The sequence below is a fragment of the Balaenoptera borealis genome, assembly GCF_965194805.1.
Source record: "Balaenoptera borealis genome assembly, chromosome: 12".
Lineage (NCBI taxonomy): Eukaryota > Metazoa > Chordata > Mammalia > Artiodactyla > Balaenopteridae > Balaenoptera > Balaenoptera borealis.
Genome location: NC_138869.1, coordinates 80,925,062 through 80,940,294, shown reverse-complemented (window position 1 = coordinate 80,940,294; position 15,233 = coordinate 80,925,062). Strand labels below are relative to the sequence as shown.

The 15,233-nt window shown below is 41.2% G+C and overlaps 1 protein-coding gene across 1 annotated transcript in view; it reads right to left on the bottom strand.

Annotated features, from left to right (window-relative positions):
• OPN5 (opsin 5) overlaps positions 1-15,233 on the bottom strand; it is a 75,214-nt gene that overhangs the window by 4,413 nt on the left and 55,568 nt on the right. Inside the window, exon 7 of the mRNA XM_082347674.1 lies at positions 1-15,233. This exon is cut by the window's left edge and continues 4,413 nt beyond it. Within this exon, the coding sequence (XP_082203800.1) occupies positions 15,170-15,233 (64 nt within the window). The 3' untranslated portion in view covers positions 1-15,169.

Sequence of the window (15,233 nt, the reverse complement as noted above, 5' to 3'; positions counted from 1 at the left end):
TACTCTAGAAGACAATACTCTGACCTTGACAGAGGAAAGTGAGATAGGTAACAAAGAGCTGCTCTTCCAACTCTCCAGCAGTTTGAGGTTGGATGTGGGCAGGTTTCATGATGAGCACTGGTGGAATTTTTCCTGGTCTAAAGGAGCAAAGGGACATGATGGGAGTCATAGGTTGTCCTAAAACAATGAAATCTTTAGATTTATCCTTTCCTACCCTAAAACATGAAAAACATGATATGGCTGTTAAGGAAAGCACCAGAGCTTGCCTCTAGAATATTTCTGAAAAGAACATTACCACTTGTGGACTCTCCACTATCAAGTAATTCTGAAGTAAGTCAGTCTCCCCACAAACCTCCCTTTTCTTTGCTTCCACAGTTCACATCAACCAGAACAAGCCAGGAGTCAGGGGCAGTCAAAAGAAAATGCAATGGACGTAAATATTACGGTTCTAATTCCAGGGCTGTAACAAACTTTTGACCTTGGTCAAGACACGTACCTTTGCTGTGCCTTATCAGCTGAATAGGAATAACACTCATCCTACCCTTTTCATAAGGCATTGCTAATAATCTAGAAAGTACAAAGCACAATGGAAATAGAAAATAGTATTATTAAACAAAATCCTTAGCCTAGTGACTCTGACCAAGTGTGCTTTGCTATCCCTTTGTTTCCCTTGTCACTATAAGAAAACAAGAGGATATCAAAGCCACTAGAGGACGCTCATGTCATCAGATATCGCTAACCCCTCCTCTCCAAATGTACAGCATGGTGGATGAGAGCTCAGGTTCCAGGGGGTCACACACCTCTGGAGATAGATCCTGCCCCTGTCTCTTACCTACTGTGTGACCTTCATCAAGTTATTTCATACTTCTGAGCTTCAATTTCTTCATCTGAAAACAGGGCAATATATTCATCTGGAAATCCCATCTCAAAGGATTATTATAAGGATTAAATAAGGCAATGCATATAAAAATGTTTTATAGAAAACTTGGCAAATAGTGAGTGCCTAGTAAATGTTGTAAATATTTTCTCTTAACATTTCTTCCACTTGATATAAATAGGATCTGCTGGAAATAAAGAGTTCTAGACTCAATTAAGTTTGGAAGATATTGGTTTAAATTTCTTACACGCAGATTTCTCAGAACCATTAATATGTTAATGTACAGGGAACCTCTTCAAAAAGGAGAGATGGTGTCTAGCATTTGCCCAGAGTATTTGAAGATTAAAACCCTTTATTTTTGCAGTAGCTTTTCAGGACAGGGCTTTCGTGGATCACAGTTTGGGAAATCTTGTTCTCACAAATCAGATATTCATAAAATTGTGGTGAAATCCCAGGATGTTATTTGCTTCAAAATAATGGGGGAAGAGTGAGAGGGAGGTAATGGATGAGGGTAAACATGGAATAAGATAAGCTATGTGTTGATCATTGTTGAAACTGGATGATGGCTATATTGGAATTCATTATACTATTCTTTCTCTTTTGTATAAGTTTGAAAAATTCCATAAAAATTTCTTTTTTCCAAAATTCCAAAATTCTTTTTGAAAAGATACTAAGCAAACCAGAAACACACACACACACCAAAATCCAAGAGGAATGGCTAATCTTCTGAGGTTCACAGACCTATTCGTGCAAAGGTAAATTATCTGCTTCTCTCACTAACTTGGAGATGAAACTCTTCACACACCTGAAAGAACCTGAAGAGGTCACCCGTGGAGACAGTAGTCAAGGAGAACCCAATTAGCTTAATTTTTTCCCTCATATGCCTACAAGATACACTATTACAGCCAAAATCAACCAACCCCACTTTAGCAGAAGGAAAAATAGAATCAGCCGCTGGATTACAGAGAATTGAATATGCCGAACATTCAATTGACCTGATGCAGTAAGAATAAGAAATAGGCTTGACTTGAAGGGTCGTGTACATTTTTCATTTTAACTAAAGCTGTCTTTTGGGAATGCCAAGGTTTCCAGCTGCCAGGGAAAGGATGTGCAGTTGACCTAGAACCTATTTCACTTGCTAAAGTGCCCAATTTATTATATGAACAGAATTCTCTCTACTGATAACAATGAAATCACCACACTACTATCACTTGTTGGCTTTTTGGACAAATTCTCCCTAACTGCTCTCTTGCTCTAAATGTCATTATTTTAAACATACCTCATTATTTTTAATTATGCCCAATTAAAGGTACTTGCATATTTGCATCACATATTTAATGATTTAAACTCATTTTAGGGCATTAACAAAATTCTATTATTGTTCATTTAATCTTTAGAAAGTTCTCAGCTAACAAACCTGTCACCAAGATTTGTGTTCATGCATTAGTCATTTCCCAACTAGACCATTTCAGTCTCCAAGCAGGGCCTTTTTATTCATCTCTTATGTGTTTACAATCCACTCAAAATTTATAAGATACTTAAGTTTGTTTCCATCCTCTAAATTTCCTATCTCCACTCTCCCTCTGGTCAAGCATTGTGACTTTCTTTTTCAACTAAGGGTTACCTTTGAAATTAAGGTAGACTCTTCTTATTTTGTTCCTATTGTACAGTTCAAATTAAAAAAGAATAAATTAAAAAACAATTCTATTGAGTTATAAGAATAATAGGTCTCTGTTCTCCTCTTCTCAAAAAAAAAAAATTGATTCAGGTTGCCCTGGTTTGACTTCTTATTCTCTAAAGACTTCTAATAGGGGACGTTCCCAAGATCCTTAAGGTGGAAAAAAAGAAAAGAAAAAAAGAGGAGGAAGTAATTCGATTGTGAGAATTGGGCAGTTTCTGCACACATGAGACCCACATCTGGCAACCTGCATCTGCAATGACCTCCACATTAACTGTCATGACGGAACCTTTGAGCACAGGAAGCCCACACTATCCTCATGGAAACTGGACTTGACCTGGAAAAAACCCCAGGGAGGTACTCAGATACTACGGTAAAGGCATCAGGACCAAACCTGCCTCCCTAACCTGGCGACCCTTCCCATCAGCAGAAGACCCCTACGTGTTGCTTTGTCAGTTCTAAAATATATTTTCACCAATGCACTCTCATGTCTGCCCAGCACCTCTTCTGTAAAAGAACAAGTCCAATTACAGATGGGGAGTGAAGCTGACCCAGAAGGAAACACAGACTGACCTCCCTGAATCAGCTCTGGGTCCAGATGAGCTCTCAAAAGCCCAATTCATTAGAACGTCAGTCCCTAATTTACTAGATTAAGGTGTGCAGGGGAGGATGTTGAAAGTGTGGGTCTCCAGCATGCTGTAGTTGGTAACTCTGCCATTATCCTAGAATGGGACCATTCAGCTAGTTGACTTCAATATTCCTAGGGTGCATCATTATTCTGATATTCCTTGTAAATTACTTTTCTCCTAATAGGGTAAATAGGGTGGGGGTGGGAGGTCAGAGAACCAACATGTATAAGCTAACATCTCTGTATGTGCCAGACACCATGTGAGCAATTTAGATGCACTCTTCAGAGCCAGTAAGTATGTTATTCCCATTGTAGAGAAGGAAAAATTGAGTTTCGGGGAGAAGCATACCACCAGGTCAGTGGGAGATTCTAAAACTAAACCCAGACCCTAATCATACCACACATTCACACATACACACACACACACACACACACACACACACACACACCAGAAGGACAGGGGTGGGGATGGACATTGTCATTGAGGACAGCTTCTCCCATGAATTTCTTTTTCCTTTTCCCACATGTAAGTGGTCCTGCAGATTCAAGCTTTCCAGATGCATCTCATCCTGTTCCCTTCCTGAACATTCTAATGGTCACTATTCTAGTTCAGGACTCCCTTCTTCTCTGTTCCACTTGCCTAGCCTCCCAACTCCTGTCCTTGTCTTCTACTCCTGAGATACATTGCCTAGAATGAAATGCAACCTCCTCAGACTAACCTGTAAGACCCTCTAGGATCTGCCCCCTACTCACCTGTACAGCCTAACTTACTCCTACACAGTCTTTGATCCATCCAATACAAACTGTTTTCTATCCTCTGGTCATGCCCCTCAGGGGCCAGTCCCCCGACCTCCTCCCATACCCAAAAACCTAACCCATACTAAGTTTCTTCTCAAACTACTTCCTCCTTGAAGCCAAACTGTCTATCCATCCATCCCTTGACTCTGCCCTTCCTGTTAGAAAACAAGCTCCTTGAGGTTTACATTCATATCTGATTTAACATCACTATCCAGTCATGTGTTGGACCAAGGTCATACAACTAACCAGGGGCAGAAACTAGTTCTGACAACTCCCTTAGTAATATTCTTTCCAATCAGATCGTTGCTTGGGGCTTTGCTGGCAACACACAGGGGCTTGTGCTATTCAGAACAGCCAAAGCCAACGGTATCCTCGAAGTGTTTCCTTCAAATATACGGGAGGGACCTCGGATGACACTTCTGGATTATCTATGACAGATTAGCTTGTGGATTTGTGAAGTTTGAGCATTTCATTTGGGGAATCTGATTAACAGACATGTGGGATGATCAAATTATCAACTAAATAACATTTTCTCCCAGAAATTAAAAAAAAGATGATAACGTTGGTTCATAAACAAGTCTTCATCAGCTCCCTAATGGCCAATCTGCCCACAGAACAAACTCCTTCGTTTAACTAAATTGTTATTGCCAGGCTCCACATCCCTCACATTTGGCATGACAATTTCAAAAATATACTGTATTATGTATTGGGACCTTCATTGGAATAAATATACATTCCGACCAACCACTCTGGACATCGTTTTGAGTTTCTGGGGAACTAAACTGAGTGTTCATTTTTAGACATTCTGGTTCATTTACAGAATAAAAAACACAAAATTAGTGAGCAACTATCTGAATTATCCTGGGGGAGAAGGCAGAAAGAGGTACAGTTTTAGGTGGGAGAAAAATAGTCTCTATCTCATTTCAATAACTTAAGTCAGAGTTTTGTTAATCAGGAAGAGCATTTCCTTTTCCTTTACTACCCATTACCCACAGCCAATGAATCATCAACTCTTACCAATTTTTATTTCCAAACTACATCTATCATCCATCTCTTCCTCTGAAGCCCTGGTACCCCCATTTAGACCCACATCACCTAGATTAGCATTCCCTCTTATTCCTTCTTAAAACTACCCTTCTCAAACCGAGGAACATGTTAACAACCACCTGGGATGTTTATTTAAATGCAGATATAAATAAACACCACTAGATTTAAACATCACACAGATTTAAATAGGTACCACTCCACAAAGAGTCTGATGTAGGAGGTGTGGAATGGGGCCTGAGGATTTCCATTTTAAACAAGCATCTCAGGCAACTCTGATAGAGGAGCTCCAAGTGCCACATTTGGATGAGAATGAGGGCTATTCTGCCCTCAAATATATGATCCCAAAATGGAAATCTGGAAACAATCTGCATGTACTGAAAACACTTACATAGTTCCCCACAGTCAACTGAAAATAAAGGAAGCTATTGGCCACAATGTCACGATGTTCAAAGACCTTCATGAATTGATGACCTCTTCCGGGTCTTTTACCCAAATTCTCAGAGCCTCCATATGTCACTTTACCGTGACATACAGTGTGCTCTTCCTCACAAAGCTCTCTCTGGATTTGAAGACCGCTCCCCCTGGCCAAGCAATTTATTCTGACAGACTACTATCAGGGATTCCCTTTTCCAGGAATGTCCCAGGGTCCCATCCCCTTCCCACATCAATATGGTTTAGGAGAGTCCTTCTCTGCTCTTGCAACTCCCTGGGCAGCCTCTATCCTAACACTCCCCACAATGAATTGAAATCCTCTATTTACTCATCTGTTTTTCCACCAGACCATGACTTCTTTTCCTATAATGAGCATGTATTATTTTTTGCCTACCCTCCCATATAGGAAGCACTCATGAAATGTGTCCTGAATTTATCCTCACCTGCTATCACCTCAAGACACCCCCAGACAACTGGTTCCCTTAGAATATAAATGGAGTTAGGACCTGATACACCTGGTCTGAGACCTCCTGAATCCATTAAAAGGACTAGAAAACAGTTCTTAATTCTCCACCCCACTTCTAAATCAAACAAGGAAGTACAATTATTATGAGACCTAGAGGGGGATTTTAAAGCAAGCAAGAGGGAAGGAGGAAAGCTAAACCCAGAAAAAATACAGCAGTAAGAGGCACAGGCTCTGAAGGCAGCAAGATATTGGAAATCCCAGCTCTTCCACTGACAGGCTGTGGGATTTTGAGCAGGTTGCATCAATTCTCTGTGCCTCAGTTTCCCCATAGGAGACAAAGTATATCCACTAGAGTTGTTAAGATGTAAAACAGTACAACAGCTTTTAGAAAACATTTTCTGTAATGTACCAGGAAGTACTTAATTTAGGCTCTGCAAGACAGTCTCTCTTGCAGCCATAGAAAATGTGTAAACAAATGAGCATGGTTGTTCCAATAAAACTTTATCGACAAAAACAGTGGGCTGGAATTTGGCCCAAGGGCCAAGGGCCATAGTTTGCTGACCTCTGCACCAGGGCACTGCTTGCACATGTTAAACTTAATAATATTGTAGCTGTTGTTATTTTCCTTGGAGAAATTTACTTTTTGGCACATAACTCAAGTTCTGATCTTTTATACAATCTTTAATCATGTAGCTCCCACTATAATGAGAACACATCTCACCTATTTGTACTAATTGGAATCAATACAAAACAGGCTGCCATAGGAGACTCACAACAGATGATCATCATTCCCACCACTTCTCATATATGAAATAAAACCAATAGAATATTTTCTGGGATAATATAGCTCTCGCTGTAATTTCTACCATTCCAAAATACAAAACAATTTGAAAAACCCCATAAGACACTATAATGGGAAAGACACAACAAAAGCAGCAGCCTGACTGATGTGGATTATTTTGTTCATTTGAAAACAATTAATATTAAATGATAAACTATAGTAATTAATACTTGTGCTAAATTAAATCAAGACGACACTAAACCGAACCAAGGCACGACACTGCTGAATATGGAATAACCTGCTCCCTTACTTCCCTCCAGTATCACAGGTATACTTATAATGCCTATATACATAACCTTCAGAATTATTCAGTTAATTATGACCAGTAAGGGCATGGCATTGGTGCCACCGCCTAGGAAATTTAGGGTGACCAAGGGGTGAGGCAACAGCTAGATATTGTAGTCAGGGTGTTTTTGTTTTGCTGCTAAATTATGCACACAATGATTTAACCACTTCTGGTATTTTCTCCAGGAGCTAAATATAAATAAATTATTTTTAAATGAATTTCAAGGAGTCCTTTTTCTATCAACTTTTGCAAGCAAATATTTTTTTGTAGAAGAAGTCGTTGCTCTCCTCTGCCACAGAGTCCCCAGTTTATGAGATCCTCCAAGTCGCCGTGTCCACCCGCAGGGACAGGACAGGCAACAGCTGCATTAACCCAGCACAAGACGGGAAATTCTCTTGTTCATCCGCTGTCTCATGCACCTCCACTCCCCTCTCATTTCTGCCTTTTCCACTCAACCCATTACAGTCCAGGGACTTTTGATTCTTAACCATGAAGACCTCTGGGCCAGCTGCTTCTCACAGCGGTGCTTGCCTGGTCTCCTGGCTCCAGGCTGACCAGACTGCTGATTTCCGGGGCTGTCCTGCTCCCAGCCCACACCCTCCATTGCAGGTTCCTCCTCGGTGGCCGCCCAGCTACCTCAGCTAACAACACCAGGAGAAGGCTCAGAAGAGATGGTGTTGTAAGCAGCTCTTTGCAGGAAACCGCCCTCAGCAGGAAGCCCCTTTACATGTCACTTTAGCAAAGCTACATTGTAACTAGCTTTTACACCAGGCACCCCCAGGCTCTACTCATCTCCCACCCAAGTGCACCTTTCAAATCTTTTAATCACACAATACCTTGCCTGACTTGTCAGTTCTTTCCATAGATCAAAGCAGTAGAAATGAAGAGTAAGTAATTAACAGATGACCAGATCTCTTCCTTAGCTTCCGCTTCAGTAATCTCCCGAACAAACTGTGTGACCAAACTGTGTGAACAAGAGAACATCTGGAGGCAGATCACGAGGAGTCGAAGAGCCTGTACACAAGCCTGCACACAGTAGGGCAGGTCGATGACTTTGACCCCCATCTCAATGATTAACCGAGACTACTTTCCTGTTTCCCTTTAAAAGTTTTCATGGACCAACAGAATCTTCAGAGGTAGTCTTTGGGAGACGCTGAGTCCACCACCTCCCCAGATTGCCGGAATTCTGATTAAAGGCACCTTTACTTTCTATCAACATTTCTGAGTATTGATTTTGTAAGCAGCAAGCAGCGGGACTTGATTTGACAACAAAGGGTAGGGTCTTTTCTCATCTTGGGCATCTTCCCTATCTTAGGACTAGTATCATCTTTAAAGAGTTCTTGGTTTCATCCACACCCTGAGCTAAGGGCTTTGTTTCTGACCCACAATCAAGCTCAACTGCAGAATTAGATTATTTTTTGGATGGATGCCCTGCCAATTCCCCAATGGCAGCGAGTTCCTGCAAAACCCTAGCTTGGAGGTATTTGTACAGTGTTCAGGTCTGGTCCTGTAGTTAGAGAAGGGTGTCAGTTTCTCCACTCTCCGGGAGGGTTGAGAGTGACTTGCTACTTTCATGCTATTATTCTTCACTTCCTATGCTTTAAAACTTTTTATCAGTTTGGGCTCATCCATGGCTGTGCTTCCTACATGGATGGAATGTCAAAATGTGTAGCTTCAGATATAATTCTGGGCAGTTTGGATAAATCCCACATGTTGGCTGCTGCCGAATTTGGCTCATTTTTCAAATGGATCAGATGCTTTTCTTTTCCTCTAACAAAATTAGATTTTGTTCACTTGGGTGTGTGTGTAAATGGATGTAAGTAAGGAAATACTTACAAAAGTGTAAGTCTTGGTATCAAGGGAAATTTCCTTCTCTCTAAACAAGTTAGCTTTGAGTAGTAAATCCCCACTAAAACACCCCTGTAGGCGACAAATGTGTTGACTCACCCACCAGCCTCATGTTCCCTTCCCCTGGTTTTGTGAGAAGGAGAATCTAGCCAGCTTTGAAAAACTACCCAAGCTCTTGTTCTGAAGACTACACCTGTAGGCAACAAGGATTTAGACCACACTCTACACATCATACACAGACATTAACAGGATAAAAATCCTAAATAAGCCTTCAAAATGGAATCTTCTCTGCTCTAAATACACTCTCCAGCTAGTAACCTGAGGGCCAGGTAACTATTTGAGAATTTTTATAACTAGTTTGAACCTCAAAGAGAATTTCTGATTCTGCCTCTATTTCCAAAAAGATCCATAGTGGGAAATTATACTGTTCTCACCTCAGTGAAATATTTTTGAAGGGCTGATCATCTTGATCCTTCCATTAGAACTAGATAGGCAAGGCACTCCTGCCCCCTTCTCCTTCCAGAAGGGCTCCCACTGGAATGGAGCAAACCTCTACTCTCTTGGTCTAATGCACGACCTGCCGCCTCCAAATGTGGCTTAAATAGGTAAGCATCTTCCCGAGGTGGCAATTCCTAACACTAGCTGTGTTGATCATAGCAGCTTTCATTTATGGTATAATTTCAGTGGCCAGAACTGTCCTCAGAACCTTACAAACTTAAATCACTCACAACAAATCCTAACGAGGTAAGACTGTCCCTATTTCACAGCTAGAACAAATGAGGACATTGAGCGATCGAGTCATTTGCCCAGGCCTATGCAGCTGGTAAATGACAGAACCTGAGTATGAGATCAGCTCTGGGTCAATGAGCAACCATACTCAGTACTTCTAAACGATGCTGTCTCTCTGATGCTCTAATCTTTGTTTGGGAGCAAATGCATAATTTCCCCAAACCGCCTAGCTGGCCCAATTTTATTGTAACCTGGGGAAAGAAACAGATTTGTGAACTTTGCCTTTGCTCAAACCAATATCCAGAGATTACAGCAGATCGTTGCCCCAGGCAAGGAATGAATTAAGCTCTAAAAGACTTGTCAGAAACCCCGCAGTTCTCTCCTCATCTGGGGCACAGAAGCACCTGTGCAAATCCGTTTCCAGGATCTGTCTTGACATTTTGCGTGTTCTCACAGTATGCCATCAAAGTAAACCCTACTGGAGTCTGTAGATCCCCATCTAAAAATTTTTACTATTAAAACCATTTATAATGTAGATAGAGGTCAAGACTTTGCCAAAACCCCCAAAGTCTTAAAGAACTGAAAGCACATCCTCCCCTTTTTTGCATCTCCCAAAACATTCAGGACAGTGTAGACTACAGGCCCTTTAATAAAAGCTTCCTGAATTCAAAGCTGAATGGGAGAATGCAGTATTTGCCTAGGTAGATTTGGTCAATGTTAAAATCAAATTAAAACAAAACCAACAATAATGCACATATACAGTTTGAATGACTTTTGCTCTCAAATATGTTTCATGTAATGTATATAATGTCTGTCTGTCTATTCTAGAGCCTGTGATACATGTGAGGGTTTATATATATATATATATATATATATATATATATAATTTATTTCATGATCAGATGATAAAACTGGGAAGATCCCTACATACAATTATACACAATGCTACTGCACACTTAATAGACTACAGTATAGTGTAAACGTAACTTTTATGTGCACGGGGAAATTACAAAATTCGTGTGACCTGCTTTATTGCAATATTCCATTGATTGTGGTGCTCTGGAACCGAGCCCACAATATCTCCAAGGTCTGCTTGTATATCTTCACTCTATAAAATGTCCTCTGACATTTCGAAAGTCTTTAAGACATTTTGTTATGCAGGCATCAGTGACCCCTTCAGTATCCTACTCTCAATCTCCTCCTCTCTTCCTGTTCCTCCCTCATTTGCACTAACTTAATGGAGAAGCATTCCCATTGGTGGATTTGGGGTTCATATTTCTAAAGCTCATTAGAGGTGGTATTGAGTTTTTCAAGGGAAAACTAAATGAGAAAAAAATTTTAGTTACAACTTCAGTTCTAAATAAACATCATGCTTGATTCTTGAGACAATTATATTTCTAAGAGTCAAATAATAGGATTTTACTGCATAATATATTCCTGTTGCCTCACTCTACTTGGAAAAAATCAAAATATATTTGGAATTTAGTATGATTCTTGAAATCCAACCTTTCAAGTTAATAGGGCATTTCTTTTCTTAATTCCCATTTCACAAATTCATTTATTCATTCACTCATTAATGAGACAGGTCATATTTAAATGGAGGTCCATAGAAGCAAGTGAATAGGTGAACTTAAAGAATAAATCAGAGATCTAGGATCTTACATTCTCAGTTTAATATGCTAACCCATACTTCCAAATCTTTCCCAAATCTTAACCTGATAGCTACCCTTTTGATGACTGATTTCAACCATTCAGTTTCCTAGTGCCCATCCCACATCAGGCACTGGACCAGTCACCAGAACCTAGAGGAGAATAGACATAGTGCCTGCTCAAGATTTCAAAGTCTGTCTTACACAGGACCACATCAGCACACAAAAGGTAATGTCTTTCTTTAAGCTAAAGTAAACTTAAATCAAGTTGGTAGAGGTGTTTGGAGACTACAAAGGGCTTTTTCAAATCATTGGAAGACCCTGGGGGAGGGGCAATTACCCACCAACAGCCCGGTGTATACAAGCTCACCCTCAAAGAATCATTCTTTTCTTCCTCCATTCTATCCCAAGGACCAGCTCTGTCCTTCCCTATCGATACTGGGAACATTTCTGGAGCCTCCCAGATCCCAGAGTACCACACAAAAAAATGCAAAACTACAACATGGAGGATCACTTTTTAAGTCATATTTTCAAATTGGAAGCAGAAGAGAATTTTCGGAACTTCCCTCAAGGCTCCTAGTGTTAAACGCTTCCTCCCCTCACCCCACGCCCCCATCACTACTAATCTTTTCTTGTTCCTGCTTTTCAAAGCTGTGTTAAAGACTACATTCCGGTTAACCAGTTAGTAAATGACAGGGTATGGTCTACCTTCAGGGACTTCCTACGTCAGTGTTAAATTCTACCTTCTAGGCAAACCGACACTCCTCTGAATGCTCTTTTCTACTTACTCCCTCCATCATTTATTTCCATAATCATTCCCTCAAAAACAAAACAAACAAAAACTCCTTCACTTCATTTTCTTCAGGTCTTTTGAGACCAACAATTTCTTCCTTAACATGCTTTTCCTACCTGCTAACTCCCAAACTCTATAATCCCCATATCAACCGGTATGAAATGTAGATTATTTTTAACCACCTATTTTAAATAGCTTGGCCCGTGTTGTGACACTGTGTTCAACACATCCCAAATATAGTTCATTATCTGCCCTCCATCCCACTCCTGCCTGCATTTTTCCCTTCTGTAGAAACCATCATCCTCCCAGTTTCCTAAGCAAACGCCTGTGGGTCATCTTGACTCCTCCATTCTCCAGGCAATCTATTGCCAAGATCTCCTACTTCTTAAAAGATTTTAAACCTATATTCTCATCTTCATTTCTGTTACCGTTCCTTAATCCAGGCCCCCATTAACAGTTGTAATTTCTTTATAAAGCTGCCTAACTTGTCTCTAAATCTGTAATCTTGAACCCCAACCCCACCCAGGACAATCCACCCTCCATATGGCCATCAGGCGGGTCTTTCTAAAAATCATAAGCTTGGACTTCCCTGGTGCCGCAGTGGTTAAGAATCCGCCTGCCAATGCAGGGGACACGGGTTCCAGCCCTGGTCCAGGAAGATCCCACATGCTGCAGAGCAACTAAGCCCATGCACCACAACTACTGAGCCTGTGCTCTAGAGCCCGTGAGCCACAACTACTGAGCCTGCGTGCCACACCTACTGAAGCCCTTGTGCCTGGAGCCCATGCTCTGCAACAAGAGAAGCCACTGCAATGAGAAGCCTGCGCACCACAACGAAGAGTAGCCCCCGCTCGCCGCAACTAGGGAAAGCCCGTGTGCAGCAAGGAAGACCCAACACAGCAAAAAATAAAATAAAAATAAATAAATAAATTTATATTAAAAAATAAAAATCATAAACTTCATTTCTTCCTTCCCCTGCCTGAATTCCTGCAAGGTCTCTGCATTACCTTGCAGGTAAAATTCACAGAACAGCATAAACAACAAAGGCCTTGCTGACTACAACTTCCAGGCCCACGTCTGACAACCAGCACCTGCCTTAATCATAATTAGAGCAATTGCTAACATGTAAGGATGCTTCCTCTGTTTCAGGCTCGGTGCTAAGTGAATTATATGGATATTTTCTCTTCTAAGCCTCACAATGACCCTGTGAGCAAACTCCTGTTACTATCCCCATTTTACAGGCTCTCTGAAGCGCCCAGAGCTGGGGTGCAGACACAGACAGACTCTCTTCTCTAAACCTGTGTCGCTCTCCACCTGTGGCAGCACACTTTTTCACACCTCTATATTTTCTGCCTAAAAGTCCCTGGCCTCTCTATTTTCAGGACAATCCTGCTTCTTTTCTCAAGCAGTCCCAAGCCCCAAGTAGAGTTGTCACTCCTTTTGCTGTCATCATAGAGTGTGTTTTATACACACATCTATTTAGTATTTTTCTTAAACCACTGACACACCCCAACCCGTTCCTGGTCCCCCACCCCAACTCTGGAGAAAACTGAAAGACCAAGAAACTGCAGGTGTCCTGTACTGAAGGCTGAACCCTGGAAGAGGGTCCATTCTCTATCCATCCTTGAGTAAAAGGAGAGGGGAGGGGTGGAGAGAGTACCAACGGTGCCACCCTTCCCTTCCTCACTTCTCTCACCAGCTGTTGTCAGAAAAGCAGGATCAGAATTGGTGCATTATGTTCCTAGCAAAAGGGCGAGGTAGATGGGAGCTGGGAGCAGGGGAAACACGTGGTTGGCCTTAAATAAAGAACTGTAGTAGAGATGGCCTTGCATGTTGAATTAGGAGAGAAGATCAGATAGACGTTGAGTTGAAGCCCAATTTAGACCTAGTATTTACATGCCTGCTGCCTTTACTAGTTCTTAAAGGGCAGGCATCTGCATCTCTTTACCTGCGGACCTCACAAGGTATTTGTTGGAAAAAAAGAAGGAACAAAAGATAAAACAAAGGTAACAAAGAACAAACGAATAAAAGAAACAACACTTATACATAGGTATGCTCACTAAATTCGTTTCTTAAATAATTATAGCTAGTAATGCCCTGTCACATCCACTATAGTAGTATGTAGAACTTAATGAAAAAATCCATATGAGTAAAATTATCATCAGTGGGAATTATTTTGGTCCTCAAATTATGAGATACAAGAGAGTTTTCCATTTAGGGATTTAAGGCAAAATTGATTTCCCTAGAGGACTACTTTGTGGCATCACTACCATTAGAGTGTGACCCTCTGTCCGCATGAGAAGAGAGAGGCTGCAAGAATCAGGAGCATCTCCCAGTCAAAGAGCCTGTGGTCCAACACCCTGTCCCCATGATCACCCACCTAAATGAACCCCAGAAACGGCCTCCCTGGCCCTACATTAAGAAATAATAAGGATGGGGCTTCCCTGGTGGCGCAGTGGTTGAGAATCTGCCTGCCAATGCAGGGGACACAGGTTCAAGCCCTGGTCTGGGAGGATCCCACATGCCACGGAGCAACTGGGCCTGTGAGCCATAACTACTGAGCCTGCACGTCTGGAGCCTGTGCTCTGCAACAAGAGAGGCCGCGACAGTGAGAGGCCCGCGCACCGCGATGAAGAGTGGCCCCCGCTTGCCGCAACTAGAGAAAGCCCTAGCACAGAAATGAAGACCCAACATAGCAGTCAATCAATCAATAAATAAATCTTTAAAAAAAATAATAATAATAAGGATGATGTAATGAAATTAAATATGCCCTAATAAATAAAACTTTTAAACATTTTTCTTAGTACCTCAGACTTCACACTATGTACCATGACAATAGGTTTTAAAATAGAATTTAAAAAAAAAAAATCCAGGGAGGCTCATTCTAGTAATATTCCTTGAAGTAGTAACCTATCATCTAGTTACCATTTGGCCACTGGAATTTCCTAGCAAATCTTGGCCTAAAGAAAAAGAGGGAGAGGGTACAAAATATAAAAATATAATATCAAGATAAAAGTGTAGTCACAATCAAACATTTACAGCAGTGAAGAAGCAAATAAGTGAATCATTGTGTCCATGAGTAATGCCGTGTCCAACTTCATACCTCTTGATGGGTTTCCAGCACAGCAGAAGACTTCCTGACGGTGGTCACGGTGTGCAGC